Source organism: Arctopsyche grandis, chromosome 5 (assembly GCF_051622035.1).
Source record: "Arctopsyche grandis isolate Sample6627 chromosome 5, ASM5162203v2, whole genome shotgun sequence".
In the NCBI taxonomy this organism is placed as follows: domain Eukaryota; kingdom Metazoa; phylum Arthropoda; class Insecta; order Trichoptera; family Hydropsychidae; genus Arctopsyche; species Arctopsyche grandis.
In genome coordinates, this window is record NC_135359.1 from 15,473,868 (window position 1) to 15,488,800 (window position 14,933).

At 31.4% G+C, this 14,933-nt stretch overlaps 2 protein-coding genes across 2 annotated transcripts; both read right to left on the bottom strand.

The window, feature by feature from the left end:
• Window positions 1-33: 33 nt before the first annotated feature.
• On the bottom strand, window positions 34-3,593 carry LOC143912118 (uncharacterized). The gene is made up of 2 exons (XM_077431316.1): window positions 3,239-3,593; window positions 34-951 (listed from the first exon to the last, which is right to left on the bottom strand). The coding sequence occupies exons 1-2, from the start codon at window positions 3,548-3,550 to the stop codon at window positions 715-717; spliced, it is 549 nt and encodes a 182-aa protein (XP_077287442.1). The 5' UTR covers window positions 3,551-3,593; the 3' UTR covers window positions 34-714.
• An 839-nt stretch (window positions 3,594-4,432) lies between these two features.
• On the bottom strand, window positions 4,433-9,219 carry LOC143911553 (uncharacterized). The gene is made up of 4 exons (XM_077430476.1): window positions 9,138-9,219; window positions 7,407-7,567; window positions 7,140-7,284; window positions 4,433-7,038 (listed from the first exon to the last, which is right to left on the bottom strand). The coding sequence occupies exons 1-4, from the start codon at window positions 9,166-9,168 to the stop codon at window positions 4,799-4,801; spliced, it is 2,577 nt and encodes an 858-aa protein (XP_077286602.1). The 5' UTR covers window positions 9,169-9,219; the 3' UTR covers window positions 4,433-4,798.
• Between the last annotated feature and the right edge of the window lie 5,714 nt (window positions 9,220-14,933).

Here is a 14,933-nt window from a genome sequence, read left to right on the forward strand (position 1 = left end):
TCAATTAAGTTGACGGAATAAAAAACTCGAAATTGTTATAAATATTTTTATTTGTACGGTGTACAATAATATGCATAAGTAAACAGTGCTAAAAGAAATTTAAAATGTGTTTTAATTAATATTTAATTAGTTTTAAAAATGTATGTGTTATATTATAAATCAACATTCAAATATATAATTTTATTGGACAACATTTTCATTATTACATTATAACTTATAAATTACTAATTCTCTTAATCAATCACTTTGCAATACTTAATCAATACTTTACACTTTGTACACAATTGCATATACTTTTCGATTTCATGACATTGTCGACAATGCAAATGACAGCTTCGACCAAACTGCGATTAAAAGGCTATCTAGTTTATAAAAATACTAATTTAATACTAAATAATACTGCTTCGATATTTGTGATATAAACCACTTAACATGACTAATCTAATTGTAAACATAATTTGTTTTTTTATAAAATGTATTAGAATGAAAAAAAAAGAATATTTAACGACAGCCAATCAGAAACGAATTATACACACACACACACACACACTCACACAACGTACCTCTATGTTTGTATATGAGATTTTCTTTACAGTAGCAAAAATTAAAAATAAATAAAATAAAACAACACCATAAATAAGATCTTAAAACATAAATTATACTTTCACAATTATTTAGATCAGGTTGTAAATAAGTATTTTTAAAAAATATCAATCAAAGATGAACTAAATTGCCATCGAAAAAATTATCAGCTAATGTAGTTACAACTGCCTTATGTTTAAGGTAATAATCAGTGTCGATAGAAACATGTAATTGACAAGGAACATTGGTGATTCTGGCACAAGTATTGGCCGCTTCCAGTAACGATGCACAGATGAGCATTGCCTTGGCCCCCGCATCATCAGCGGGCACCAATTCATCCAGTCCATCCAATAATAATGCGTGTGGTACCTACCATTGAAATATTGAAACATTTGTAATAAGTATCATCCAGTTTTCCATAACAAGTTTCCAAGAAATTATTCTTCCAAAACAGATTGAAGTTACAAAAACCTTTTTTTTTACAATGCAACTAATGCTATATTATATATATATATATATATATATATATATATATATATATATATATATATATATATATATATATATACCTATACATCTATAAATAAATATGTGATAAATTCTTATTGTCTATTAGGCTTGAGCTTATCCAAAAACGCTTTCTCTGGCTTCTTTATAAGGAGCAGTATGGAACTTAGCCATAGTTATGGGTATAGTCAGCTACACTTCTCTTAAACACAGAAGGAGTGCTACCCTAATCAAGCTCTTATTTTCTATATTTCGAGGTATTGTCTCATGCCAGTTTATTCTGTCGGAGATTGGCCTTCATGCTCCGGAGAGGCATATTCTAATTTTCCCGTTCCTCTAGGTGGCATTGACATGTTTCATATCTCTTTTCATTCACTGCACCGCTTCCTCGGTTACAGGGATCGCGAACAACTAGACCTAAGTTAATTGTTATCCGTTAAGTTGGCTGTTTTTAACAAATCCACCTTCATTATATTTATGTTTATTGTAAGAATTTTTAAAGACATGTATGTTTTTTATTAATTCATGTATTTTTTTCTTCTATTTGTTTCTGTTCTTAATCTGTTTAGTGCAATCGTCACTTTGAAGCTATTTGTTAGGCGAGTGTGCATGATTAATCGGTGAAAAATAAATAAATAAATATGTAGTACATACATACATATTTATAATACCATAAGTCAGCGGTTTCCAAACTTTATGCTACTACGCCTCCCTAAAAAAAAATTTTTTTTCCGCGCCTCCCTACCTTTTATTTTTTAATAGATATAATAATATAGACACGTTTTAAATAATAAACCTTTATTTAAAAAAAAAATACTGAACACTACAATAGACAGAATAATAAAAAGGTTTTGCTATAACATAAATTTATACGAACACCTATATTTATTTTTATATTAAACTACGTCTAACACAGCAAAATTTAGTGCGAAGGATGTTGTTGTTTATTGGCACAAAGTTTATCAAATCTTGGGGGGCAATATGGAGAGTGCCACTCGTAACTCCTTTTCGACTATTAACCTGGCTCGATATTTGGTTTTCATTGCAGCTAGTGCCGAAAAGCCCGTTTCGAATAAATAAGACGTTACAAACGGTAGATGCTCTTGCATTGTTTTGCAATACAAAGATTCATACTATCCACTAAGATTCATCCAAAATTTAATTTTGGTTTAATTTTGAAACTTTTGTTTTAGTGAGCTATCGCATGATAATTCTATCAATTTTTCTTTTTCGATGGTTGTCAGCTCGAATTCGTCTTCTTCATTGTAGTTAAATGGATTCTGTATCCACAAAAATTTTGAGAAATCAAGGTCTTTGAAATAATTGGACAAATGCAGCACTAAACCATCCAAGTGGTCAATAAAAAGATTTTTACTTGCTTCAATATTGGCTGTGGAAAAGAAATCTTTGGAAAGTGAAAACATATCCAACTCATTCTTTTGTAAATTTGATTTCCATAACTTCAACTTTTTAATGAAAGCTTTTACTTTGTCTTTTTGAACAAGTGGATGTATTTGTGATCCCTGCATTGCTTTATTTAAACCGCTCAATTTTCCAAAAATTTCAACCAAATAGGCAAGTTAATGTCTCTTCATGTTGGTTTTCTTCGAGAAAGGTTGCTAATTAAATGTGTATATAAAAATGAAAGAAAAATAAAAATAAACATTCATGCATTGAATTTTTACTGTTAAGCTACGATATGAAGTTTTATTTATTTGTAGATATTATGGTATGAAAATTATTTTTTTATTAAAAAGTTTTGGCGCCTCCCCAGGGAGGCGCGCCTCCCAGTTTGGAAACCGCTGCCATAAGTCGTGGATTGTATGTAAGTGTTCAAATTTCATATTATTATAATAATATGTATATATTATATCAATGGCGACCTGATTTTAAGGATGATGCTCAACATCATCTAATCCAATTTATCATAAATTTATCTCTGGTTATTAGTACCATAATAAAGTGTTGTTTGAAGGGTAATAAGTCAACAAGCGAACATACAAGATCCAGATCCACGTAACTTAATAATAATAATCGAAAATATTCCATAATCAGTAATTCAAAAACACATTTCTATGAAGGACCATCTTGGAAACCTGCTGGAAGGTAGCACTGAACGTTAATATTAAAGGAAAAAATAGATTATTACTTGTCGTCGCCATGTGTGTATAGAAACGAGCAGTGAAGCGAGATCAGCAGGAGAACGAGTTAAAGCAAAACGAAGGCGTCGTCGTAAATGACGACACGATCGTAACTGGGAAATAGCCTTGGCTGATAGTCGAGATACTGTTGCACCACTTTCATCTGCTTCACCACAAATGTTTGTTGTATTCCTGGCTTGAGAAGATGCAGATAAAAGTAACGCGCGACCCTTCCACGCTACTTGTACGGCTGCTTCGACTAAAACGTCTATTCGTGATGTATTTCCTACTAAAAGAGCACGTAGACCGTAGCAAGGCATCGCTATTTACCTTTTAAATAGTGACAGCTGTCAAACGTGCAGTGCAGCCAACGGATACAGGTATACACCATCATACCCATGAATGTCAGTTCAAAAAGTGAAAAATAATAATAGCTTTTTAATTAATTCATTTTGTGTATTTTACTTTATTTTAATTTTTGTTTTTCTTCTTTTTTTCGAATGTAGGCCATTGTGGCTCATTAGGTTATCCCTGTAATGCCACAATGGTCCAAAAATATAAATAAAATAATTCTATATTTTTTACCATACTTGCTGAAGTCACTTGAGTTTTATTCAAAAAATAAAATCCCTATGATATTTCGGAGTATTTTTTGTATTAAAATGCTCTTGTTCACTACTTATGCAGTATCGATAGTAATATATTAATTTACCTTTAATTAACACTAATATCATTGGCCATTTGAATTTTAGAATTAAAAAATAAAAGCCCCGTAGTACTTTATACAACCTCCATGGTGTTCCTGTTTACTAGTAACTAACAGGGCTTTTTTTTCAAGTAACACAGTGGAACGGCGTTCCGGCACCTTTTTGTCTCAGCATTTTTTATGTTTCAAACGAATATTCTATATAATATTGTGGTGGCTATACGACATGGTCGAGTTTCGGTCACCATCCTGCGGGTTGGGACCAACTCGGCCAAATTGTCTGTCGCTACTTTACTTTCTTCCCGCCCATCAGATTAAACAGTCGTGCCTTAACATATCCGTCGTTTCACTCCATGCGCCCCATTATATAATTAGAATATAATCTTTTCCAATAAAAAGGTTGACAAGGAGTGAGTTCCGGCACCTTTTATTTAAAAAAAAAAGCCCTGGTACAAGATATTTATGCTTAATTGGATTAAAAATAAAAACTCCATTTATGTTTTAAAAATGTATATAATATTCAAATATTATACATGTACATTCATCCTCTTACACACATAAAAAAATTATTACAGCAATTTCAGGAAAAAAACATAATAAATAAAAGAAAATTAGGGAATCACTTTCACATACCTGTTCCCTATTTTCGAATTTTAAATTAGTGTGAATTCACTCCATTGTTGGATTTGTACTTATTTTTACATAAACATAATCTTATATCTTCAGAAGACAAAATAATTACAATCGTTTCTTTGAGTCGGTAACTTGAAATTGAAAATCACATTTTACATGAAATGTTTAAAAAAATCTGACTGTCCATGTTCTTCATATAAACACCTATTATTTTAAAAAACTAAAAAAATCACTGCTTTTTTGATGTTCTTCCAAACTCTTCAATGTTATCATATTCACTATAGTGATCTGAATTGTCGTAATAAGCATAGTCATAACTAACATCCTTCGACTTAGCTGAAGGATTTGACTTTGCAACTTGAGATGTTGGTTTTTGTTTTTGCGGTATTGTAGCTTGTTTTACTTGTTTCACTGGAGCAGCTTTTTGTGAAGGTGCAGAAGAAGATGCTGGCACTGGTCTAGCTGAAAATGGTCTCGGAGCCGCACTAGTTACAGCAGCAAAGCTTGAATACACACTTTTTGGTGATGTTGTTGTGTAAACTGTTTGTGCTGCTTGGGTGTATAAGATCCTTTGGGTCGTAGCTGGAGCTGATGAACTTTGTTGTTTATTCTCCCTAGCCAGTTGATTTCCACTAGCGGCAATATTTATCGAATGTGCAGTTTTTAACAATTCTGGTTCTGGGGCTTTTGGTGGAGGTGTATTGTTTCTGATACTCTGTCTTGCAGTCGTATCATAATGTCCACCTGCTTCACGTTCATATAGTTCTGGATGATACTGTCCATCGTCATAGTCATCTGGTTTATGCTGTCTGAAAGGTGCAGCAGTGGCTTTTTGCTCATATTGTCGATTATTATTATTTATATTACTGGTAGATGGTCGTGCAGTAGAATATTGTACATTAACTGGAGAAGAATATTGGACATTTTCTGGAGAAGACTTTTGTACATTAACTGGAGAAGACTTTTGTACATTAACTGGAGAAGAATATTGGACATTAACTGGAGAAGACTTTTGTACATTAACTGGAGAAGACTTCTGTACATTTGCTTGTTGATATACATCACTAGTACTTGTTTGCTGTTGGTTGTTGGAATATTGTTGATAGTCGTTAGTGGATTTTTGTTGGAATTGCTGATTGTTAAAATTTCCACCTCTCAAATTTGATACTGGAGTAGAAGTCGATTGTTGTGGTTGTTGATATGTTGACGGTTGATTATTTTTTGATTGGGAGGTTTGTTCGGTGTTAAAAGTATATAACGGTGTAGATTGTTGATTATTATCATACTGCAAATTTGTATTATATTTTGGTTTTGGGGTCTGTGGTTGACTGTATTTTTGATCTTCATTGTTGTAATTGTATTGAGGTGTTGATTGTTTATTTACATTAAATTGCTGTTTTTTCTCTGGAAATTTAGTTGTTGGCTTAATTTTTTCGAAGTCTTCCGCATTAAAATTGAATTGAGTAGAAGATTGTTGATTATTATTGTATTGTTGATTATACTGTGGGGTTGTTTGAGGAGTCGATTTTGAACTGTAATAAGTCGATTCTTGTTTGTTATAATTTCTTTTATCATTTTCAGTATTGTAATTATAGTTCAGTGTCGTTTGTTCGTAGTTACCCACATATTTTTGCTGGTTGTTATTATTATTATACTGTGGTGAAGAAAGCTTTTGATCATAACGAACATTTGGTTCAGTATTGTAAGTTGTTTTTGCTGAAGTTTGTTGATTTTCGTATGACTGTTTTCTATCAATGTTATTATACCTTGATGTAGTTGGTTGATTTGAATTATAATTATTTGAAGTTCCACTGTTAAAACCACTGTTGTCAATCGATGATTGTGAATCCTTATTATATTGACTATAGTTATTATTACTAGCGATCGTTGTTTGTTTGTTCTTTATCTTCTCTGTTTCCGAATTGTAATTGGATTCAGGAGTAGATTGTGTTCTGCTTTTGAAAACTCTATTATTGTATCGGGAAGAAGGCGTACTCTGTGGAACAACTTGTTCGGTTCTTTGTGTGAACTTCTCTTGTTCAGATGTACTTGTTGACGATGGCTGTCTGTAAGATTGATTGTTTGTTCTTTGATAATAATTATTGTTGTTATTATTATACTGAGGCTGGGAAGTCGTGCGGAAACTTGTTGTAGATGTTGGGCGTGTTGTGGTTGGAACATAAGAGCCAGCAAAATTATTAGTGAACTGTCTAGGTTGCACGGAAGTAGGTTGTGGTGCACTCTCTGTAGGACGTCTTTGCAATTTTTTAACAACCTTTTTTCGTTGATGCTGATCTACCTGATTTTTTTTCTGCCCACCTATATCTCCTGCTTCTTGATTTTCCTTGCCTTCTCGATTATTGAAGAAATTCGAAGAATGCGCTCCGCTGAAAATATCTGGTTCAGCCCTTTGTAGATGAAAATCTGGTTCATCTTCTAAAGCCACTGGAGCTTTCTTGCTTTCGAAACCTTATATAATTAAAAATTAATTATAATTTTTAAATATATTATATGTATATTGTGTAAGTGTATAAATTACATATATAATAGTTGATTGATTTTTTACTCACCAGATCCAATTCGATATAGGTCGAAATTGTCACTGGAATAATAAAGAGCTGAGGGTTCACATGCTACATCAGCCCATCCAGCACATATCTGTGCCTCCTGATCAAAAGCTGTACCATTTGGGCACAGAAACCGGAAGTCTTGAATCTATCGAGATTTTTTTGAAAATTAAACATTTTATAGATAAATTTATGGTGAATTACGTTTTTTTAGAAAATTTTTGACTAATTTTTACTAAACTATTTCAATATTTAGTGAAAAATATTTACCCCCACTCCGGCAACCTTCACACAAACATGAAACATTTGACATTGTGCATCAGGATCTGCATAATATCCACCCAGAACTTTGTCTCGGCATGAGAATTCAGTATCGGGTAACTGATCTGCACTGTGGTGTGGTGCATCTGGCTGTCGGGCAGCCGCAATCCCTAAAAAGCATGAACACTATAAAACTTTGTTTTCTCAATGCACATGAAATAATAAATTAAAAAATATATGTATGAACAAAAAATGAGAATAAAATAAAAATTATAGAAATAAGAAGTACAAACTCTTTGAATAAGAAGTAGTAATAATATAATCTTTTAATATACATATGTGCACTTTTTAACCAAATTAAGTATGTAAATAAATCATAATGCATATTATAACTACAAAATTACTTCTTATATCTAATATATAATTTCGAAAGAGACTTTGTATGTATGTATGTAATGTTGGTTGGTAACATCGAAAACAATTCAAAGTTTCTATGACGATGATTCAATATATATATATTTTTTTCGATTCAAATCAATTTATTTATATTTACTGTTAGATTCTGTTTAAGCCATTTTAAGCCATGTTTAAGCCGTTTATATTTCAAATACTGAGCGTAAAACAACTAGTAATATATAATATAAAATATGTTTATAACTTCTGGAATGGAAAAAATAGTCCCAAATTTATCAGACACTTTGAATTTTTTCGCATCAAAATAGCATACATATTTTATTTAAATTATATAGTGCTTATTCGAACAATCAACTTTCAATTAATGCAGTCGCGTGCAATTTAAAAAATTGACTCACAAAGCTCAACTCGGGGAAATAGAACACAATATACTACACGGTTATAATTCATTGTTACTTTTTGTTGTCGTTTTTTTTTTTTGTCTTATTTTGAACAGTTCTCACGGTGTTGCAAAACATTTCGCCACTGCATTTAGACGTATAACGTCACAATGTAAAAATTTTTGTTCACGATATATCGCAATTTACCTATCTACCAATTGACGAAAATGATTTAAAGTATATTTTAGACTTATATAGAAGTCAAAAAACTTGGAAATGAAGATTTATTTAAACAATAATGAGACATTTATGAAAAGAAACTGGATATGAGCAAAAATGCTGTGAGAAAATGCAATACCAATGGGAAAAGCAGTGAAAGAAAGCAGATTTCCTTTTCCTATTATTGTTAAATCAATCAAAACTTTTGCATAGTCAGTATGTACATACATATGTAAATATGTATTGATAATTTTATTTTACCTTTTTAATGGCTAAATTAAAAAAAAATTCAGGAAAATTAATAAAATATTGATTTGAAATTTCATTGTTTTTGATTTTCTTCCAAATAAATTGAACCCAATTAATTTAACTAAAAAACTAACTATTAAATTATGTTGTTTATAAATATTCAAATTTTTTAAATTTATAAATATATGTACATATTGAGTTTTCGAACAATTTTCTTATATGTACATGTGTATTTACATATAAGAAGAATCCTCACAATGTATTATATGTAATTTTAGTGATTTTGTAGTATAAGAATTCAGATTTTTTTCTTAATATTCGAAAAATACGTATAAATATTTGTTTTCAAAAATGCATATTATAACTAAACCTAAAAGCACTATTCCATCTCAGATGATTCAACCGTTAAATACAATCCAACTTAAGGGTGGCTTTTCACATCACTTGTTCACACAATCACTGACTATGGTTTACTCACCGAGCAAACACACTCCAAATAGATAATACATGTCGCACGTTGCGATCACCAAAGTCGACTGAGGTCCAGTAGTGCTGATGGAACACACATGGAAGATCTGAGGAAGTGTGGAGGAGGGGAGAATCCCCACCAGCAGTCCTGGACCAACGGTTCGCGTTCCAATACCATTCACATTTCCTCACACCAAAAAAAAGCTTCATTCTTAATCCGGATTCAGATTGCATGTGAATACCCATAGTTAACAAGTTTGGAATTTAACTACATTGTATTAATAGATACGAATAAAAAAAACGATTGAACAAAAAGTCTCGTAAGGTTATAACGTATATTAACCACATAGATCTTCAAGATAAGAAAGACATTTTAATAATATAAATAATACATTCACCAACCACCTACTTATTTACAAAACAATATTTCCTTTCCAAATTTAACCCGTAATACAAGGTTTGTGATAAGACCAGTTGGTTAACTTTTTAAAACAAAAAAGTTCGGCTACTGCACAACTTTCGCCATACATTGATGGACACATTTTTTTATCTTCTACACAAGTTCATCTACAATTTATTAATTAAAACGATATGACACAATGATTAAAAAAAATATCATTTCACGTTATATTTTTATTTTTATTACTATAATATTCAACACTATAATTATATTGCTGAAAAAGATTAATGAAAATATTATTTATTTTGTAAATACATGCATATATATGAGATGGGATCGAAATATAATAAAAGGCTTTCATATACATACATATGTATATTTAATGGGTCTACCCCACGGGATCGAATTAGAAATGCCCGTATTAATGTGCGCGCGCAGAATACGGGAGGAAAAGTCTGTTCCTCTTGTTCCTGTTGTATCCTGCTCACGCAAATTAAGTGAGGATGTACGTGAATATGTACCGTTTACCATGCACCCTTTTTTTATCTTTCTACTTAAGATCTTTCGATTTTCGATCTTTGCCTTCCGATATTTGGTTTTTCGTGCATTTCTACTTCGATCCCGTGAGGTGCACTCATATTTAATATATAGTGAATGGTGAAAGACCTTTATTATTATTTTTTGTATATCTACTTATATGAAAATAGTTGCATGTCAAAAATAAAACGCATATGTTACTTATTAAATAATTTTATCATCTCACCAATTAAATAAAAGTTAATATCCAAACTTTGAACATCGGAATTTGAGAAGATTTCTTTTGGAATTTTTGCATAGCATATGCAAATATGCATAGCATCAGTTTAAGATGAGCTCATTGACAATTCTAATCAGATTTTTAGATCTTGCATGTTCTTTTCGTACAATGAAACAAAACGCATTTGTATTCCTAGCATATGTCGACACGACTCATGTCTCCGCACTGCGATTATTATTGCAATATCACGAATTTTATCACGGAAACACGCTTTTCTATTTAACAAGAAAATAATAACGGACGTTTTTTGAATGTCGTTAGATCGCGGGGGAAGTTAACATCATCCGCACAGTTGATACAAATCTTAAAACACATACCATGAGTATATCTATGCTACTAAAACAACAAAGCAAAGATTAAATCTTTCAATGGTTTCCGTTTAAATTTAAATTTTGATTCCTTACAATAAAAACATGTGCAATAAATACACGTGCATAAGCATAACAATACATTTTTATTATTATTAATATTACATTGAAAATTAACAATAGATTTGACATCCTTGATATTACTGCAACGCTACTGAGAGAGAATAACACCCATACAGCACAATTTCTAAAAATTCACACAAAGCTTTAATTAACATTCACAACTAGACGTATCCGTTTGTAATAAAAAAAAAACACGCACTAATACGTTCAATCGTAATTATTATTGAAGAAAAAACTAACAGTTGCACAACATCTACTCAAAAATAATATTAAAAATAAATAACAAGATTTTTATCGTGCATAAATCACGAATCTCCACCTTTGGTATGTTGAGATGCTTCGCGAATATAAAGACACGACTACACTATTTTTGATGAATTATAATATAACTCTTTTCAATTTTGACATGCTATAAAAATTGACACCGAGGATAATGTTTAATATTTCATCCTGAAATAGGAGATGAACAAGGCGTTTGTCATATCATACATATAATTATAATATATTTTTAAAATGTCTTTAAATCAGCCGCTAAATCATTTTCAATGATAAGATAATTGTGTATAGCATTTTTATGTGTGAAAAATTAAATTTTTCCCAATTTTATATTCATATGCAAACATTATGTATTCACCTTAACAATATACCTGGCAGAAAGCGAAAGTGACCTCGACCAAGTCTGGGAACGAACAGTTTCCCAAACCGTAAAATAAAATCATCACAAAACTGGTAAGTACATATCTATCTATGTATATTGCCTATTAAATTTCAAATTCGACACACGCTCGTTTAGCGTAACGTCTACATAGGGAAATCTTACGCAAAGGCAAGATCGTGTTAAACGAAAAGTTATCGAGCCAAATATTTCTGGAAGCTCTGGTCGATATAAACAACTCCTGACCTTCGACACTTCGTCAATTTTTTCCACACAATTCATTATTTCGATTTTTCTAATATTCTTCCGGTTGCATCACGTCATAGTGGGTGTGAGATATTAATGTTGTCATCGTTGCAATCATTGTCCATTCCCTACACAAGGACATATGTACATACTTAAGATGAATCACTTTAAATTTTTATTTTCAATGTCTTTTTTAAGCAATGCATATTTACGTCTCATAATCATATGCATAAATATTTACTGTGATGAAATGTCTTTACTAGAATAAATAATTAAACAATACTCCCACTGCCTGTTAGTAAAACTTTAGAAATGCTTAGTTGATAATAGGGATTTCAATACCGGTAGTACCGGTTTTTGGTCGAAATTTGATAATACCAATAGTGCAAAATAGGCTTTACGTTAGTTGATTTTTACTGGATTTAGAAAAAAACGTTGTATCTGCACTCAATATCCTTTTTGACCTGATATTCAAAGAAGCCACTAATTGTATCAGAGATAAACCATGCCGAAAATATCATACTTATACCCGACATAGTTTTCGAATACATATATTGATTTATAACTGACTGCTAAAAATGAGAAGCCTTGTCAGCTTTTTTCTGAAACCTATTTTTTTTCACTTGACAATCATTCTAATACACAGTAGCGTCACTAGGCACATACGGGGAGTGCGGTCTGCACCGGGTGACACCAAATTGTTCAAATTGAAAAACGCTAATTCGACATATTCGTTGTATGACGGTCCTCGAGCGGCTAAATGCCTCATTGAAATTTCTGTATATATACAGCTTTCTGTATTTATACAGCTACCGCGAAATCCGTCTGATGCAGCTACATATGTATATACAGCATTAAATATGAGCCAAAATTGGCTTTTGTTCAAATTCCTGAGAAATCAGTGTATGTAGTACATAGTTAACCTTCTTACCTTTAGGTACATACTATGTACCTAAAAATAACAATTTTAGCGGATTCAATCAGATAGAAGAGACACAATCCAGAAACAACATGTGAACTTAACTTCTCTTTTGGCGCTTCTCCCTCGTAAATCATAACAATTAACAAATATTAATAATTAATAAAAATTATGTTTTCGGTGACAACACCACAAAAATCCATTGTTTTGATATTCGCCGACCATCCATATATTCATCCATACTTTTTTTGATATTCGCCGATCAAAAACATTACTGACTCGACACATTACTTTGTAATCAAAATTAATTAATTAATAAAAAGTTATTAAAGTAATAGATTAAAATAATTAATGATTAACCTACAGTTACCTACCTACAGCACTAATTGCTTAAAAAAGTCAATACCGGTATAACCGATAGTGGCAAATATCGGTATTTTTTAAATCCCTAGAACTTAATAAGAAGCCTTTGAGACGACACAGTCAAATAAAGTCATAATTATTTGATCTGGATTTAAAAAAATCCTATACATACCTACTTTAAATCCAAAAAACTCTTCAGCATTAGTTTTTAAATCACACAGTACGGAATTCTTACGAACGCTATGTTGGAGAGCATCTTTAAGCTTGCAAAATTGATTATTTTGCAACTGCATTACACAACTTAAATTCGATTTCTAGTATATTTATCATGTTTAAAAAAATCGCCGCAGGAACTAATAATATCTAATAGCCGATTTTTATCGCAATATTGACGCCTTACTATTAACACGTCAAATAACCAACGCCCGTTTATCTTCTGCTATTGCATACGATACGAATCCAACAAGGCCAGATCTTTAGCTCAACTCAAATAAAATTAAATAAAAAGCTACTCTTTGTCCTTTATAATGGAGGCTGGAACCTTTTTCTTATTGTCCCTACTTGATTATATCCAACCGTGATCTAATATACATCTTCGATGCAACCTCTTTTTTTTTTTTGATTATGTTGGTGAGTCACCCTTTTCGTCCAACAAAATAATTCGTACGAACAAGATTGCGAGATATTTTTACTATTATAGATTAGAGCAGTAGATAGTCTAATTAAATTAATTGCACGTGGCAAAAAGTGAAAACCTGGATCACACGCTCGAATAGAATCTAGTTCGAGGGAAGCGATTATGTCACAGACAAATTAGCTCGCTGGACTTCCTAGTGAGAGGAGCATCTTACTTGTGCGATTATGTGCACAATCATGCACCAGGCTAACTTGAACCACTCGCCTACATGACATGACGGCCTGCGCTTATGCGAAAATAATCATCGGATCCGATTTGTCTGTTAGAAATGTGAACGTCATAGACTCATTAACCCAACTCCACGCGTGCAATAGTTCAACAGACTAATAAAAATAAAAGACCATTTTTTATAATAGGAACTGTGTACACACATACATACAGTTCATATCAATCCTCGATTAAATAATCGATATTTATATAACATTTTTATTACACCAATTACTAAAGGTCGTTCATAAATTTATTCGATTTTCTCTTGATGCCATTTCGACGCGCACATTATATGTTGTATGTACTAGTAGAATATGTAGATAAAATATGTATGCTTGTCAAATATGTGTACGCGATCGTTAATGTCAAAGATACGGTTGAAGATCCTTCAAAATATTCAATCGAACACGATAGATTTTGATTAATTGAGGCATGTATTCGTTTGAAACAATTCGTAAAACGTAAGCGAATGGAATGACATGGCGGTCTAATTTAATGTATTTTGATTTTTGATTTTTAAATGCTTTTTATTATTACGAAATTATGTTCACAATACATCTTATATCTATTTTAATAGCTACTGATCTACTGATCATTTTCTATTTTACAATTTAATTTAATTTGGTTAGTAATCATAGTATTATATTATTCTAATGTTAATCTACAGCATAATAGGAAAAAGAGCTCAAAAAAACCTATTTACAATCCTTATAATTTCTCATAATACATCTAATACATAATATTAATTAAAGACTCTCTAAAGTCCATGACCTAAAGCAGATTGTGTTTAGGTAGTATGCATATTAAGTACTAGCGGCATTTACCCAGCGTTGCTCGGAACTCTGTGAAGATAGACTTTAAGCGATTGTGGACTAATTACATGTTTTTTAGTATTTATAAACGGCGAACACATTTGAAATTATTCAATTGTTGTTTTTTATTTTTAATTGAAATCAGTCAATTGTTTTTTTCTTTAATAAATAACTCTTGTACTGGTATTCTTTTTTTATCTTAAGACAGCGTCAGATCATCATATATCTACATTTAAAAAAGTGATTACACGGATAG

Coding starts and splice junctions, on each gene's coding strand:
- LOC143912118 (XM_077431316.1), bottom strand. CDS start 3,550: ATGCCTTGCTACGGTCTACGTGCTCTTTTAGTAGGAAATACATCACGA. Junction 952..3,238: donor TACACACATGGCGACGACAA/GTAATAATCTAT, acceptor TTTCAATGGTAG/GTACCACACGCATTATTATT.
- LOC143911553 (XM_077430476.1), bottom strand. CDS start 9,168: ATGTATTATCTATTTGGAGTGTGTTTGCTCG. Junction 7,568..9,137: donor ATTTGGAGTGTGTTTGCTCG/GTGAGTAAACCA, acceptor CATGCTTTTTAG/GGATTGCGGCTGCCCGACAG. Junction 7,285..7,406: donor TGAAGGTTGCCGGAGTGGGG/GTAAATATTTTT, acceptor AAATCTCGATAG/ATTCAAGACTTCCGGTTTCT.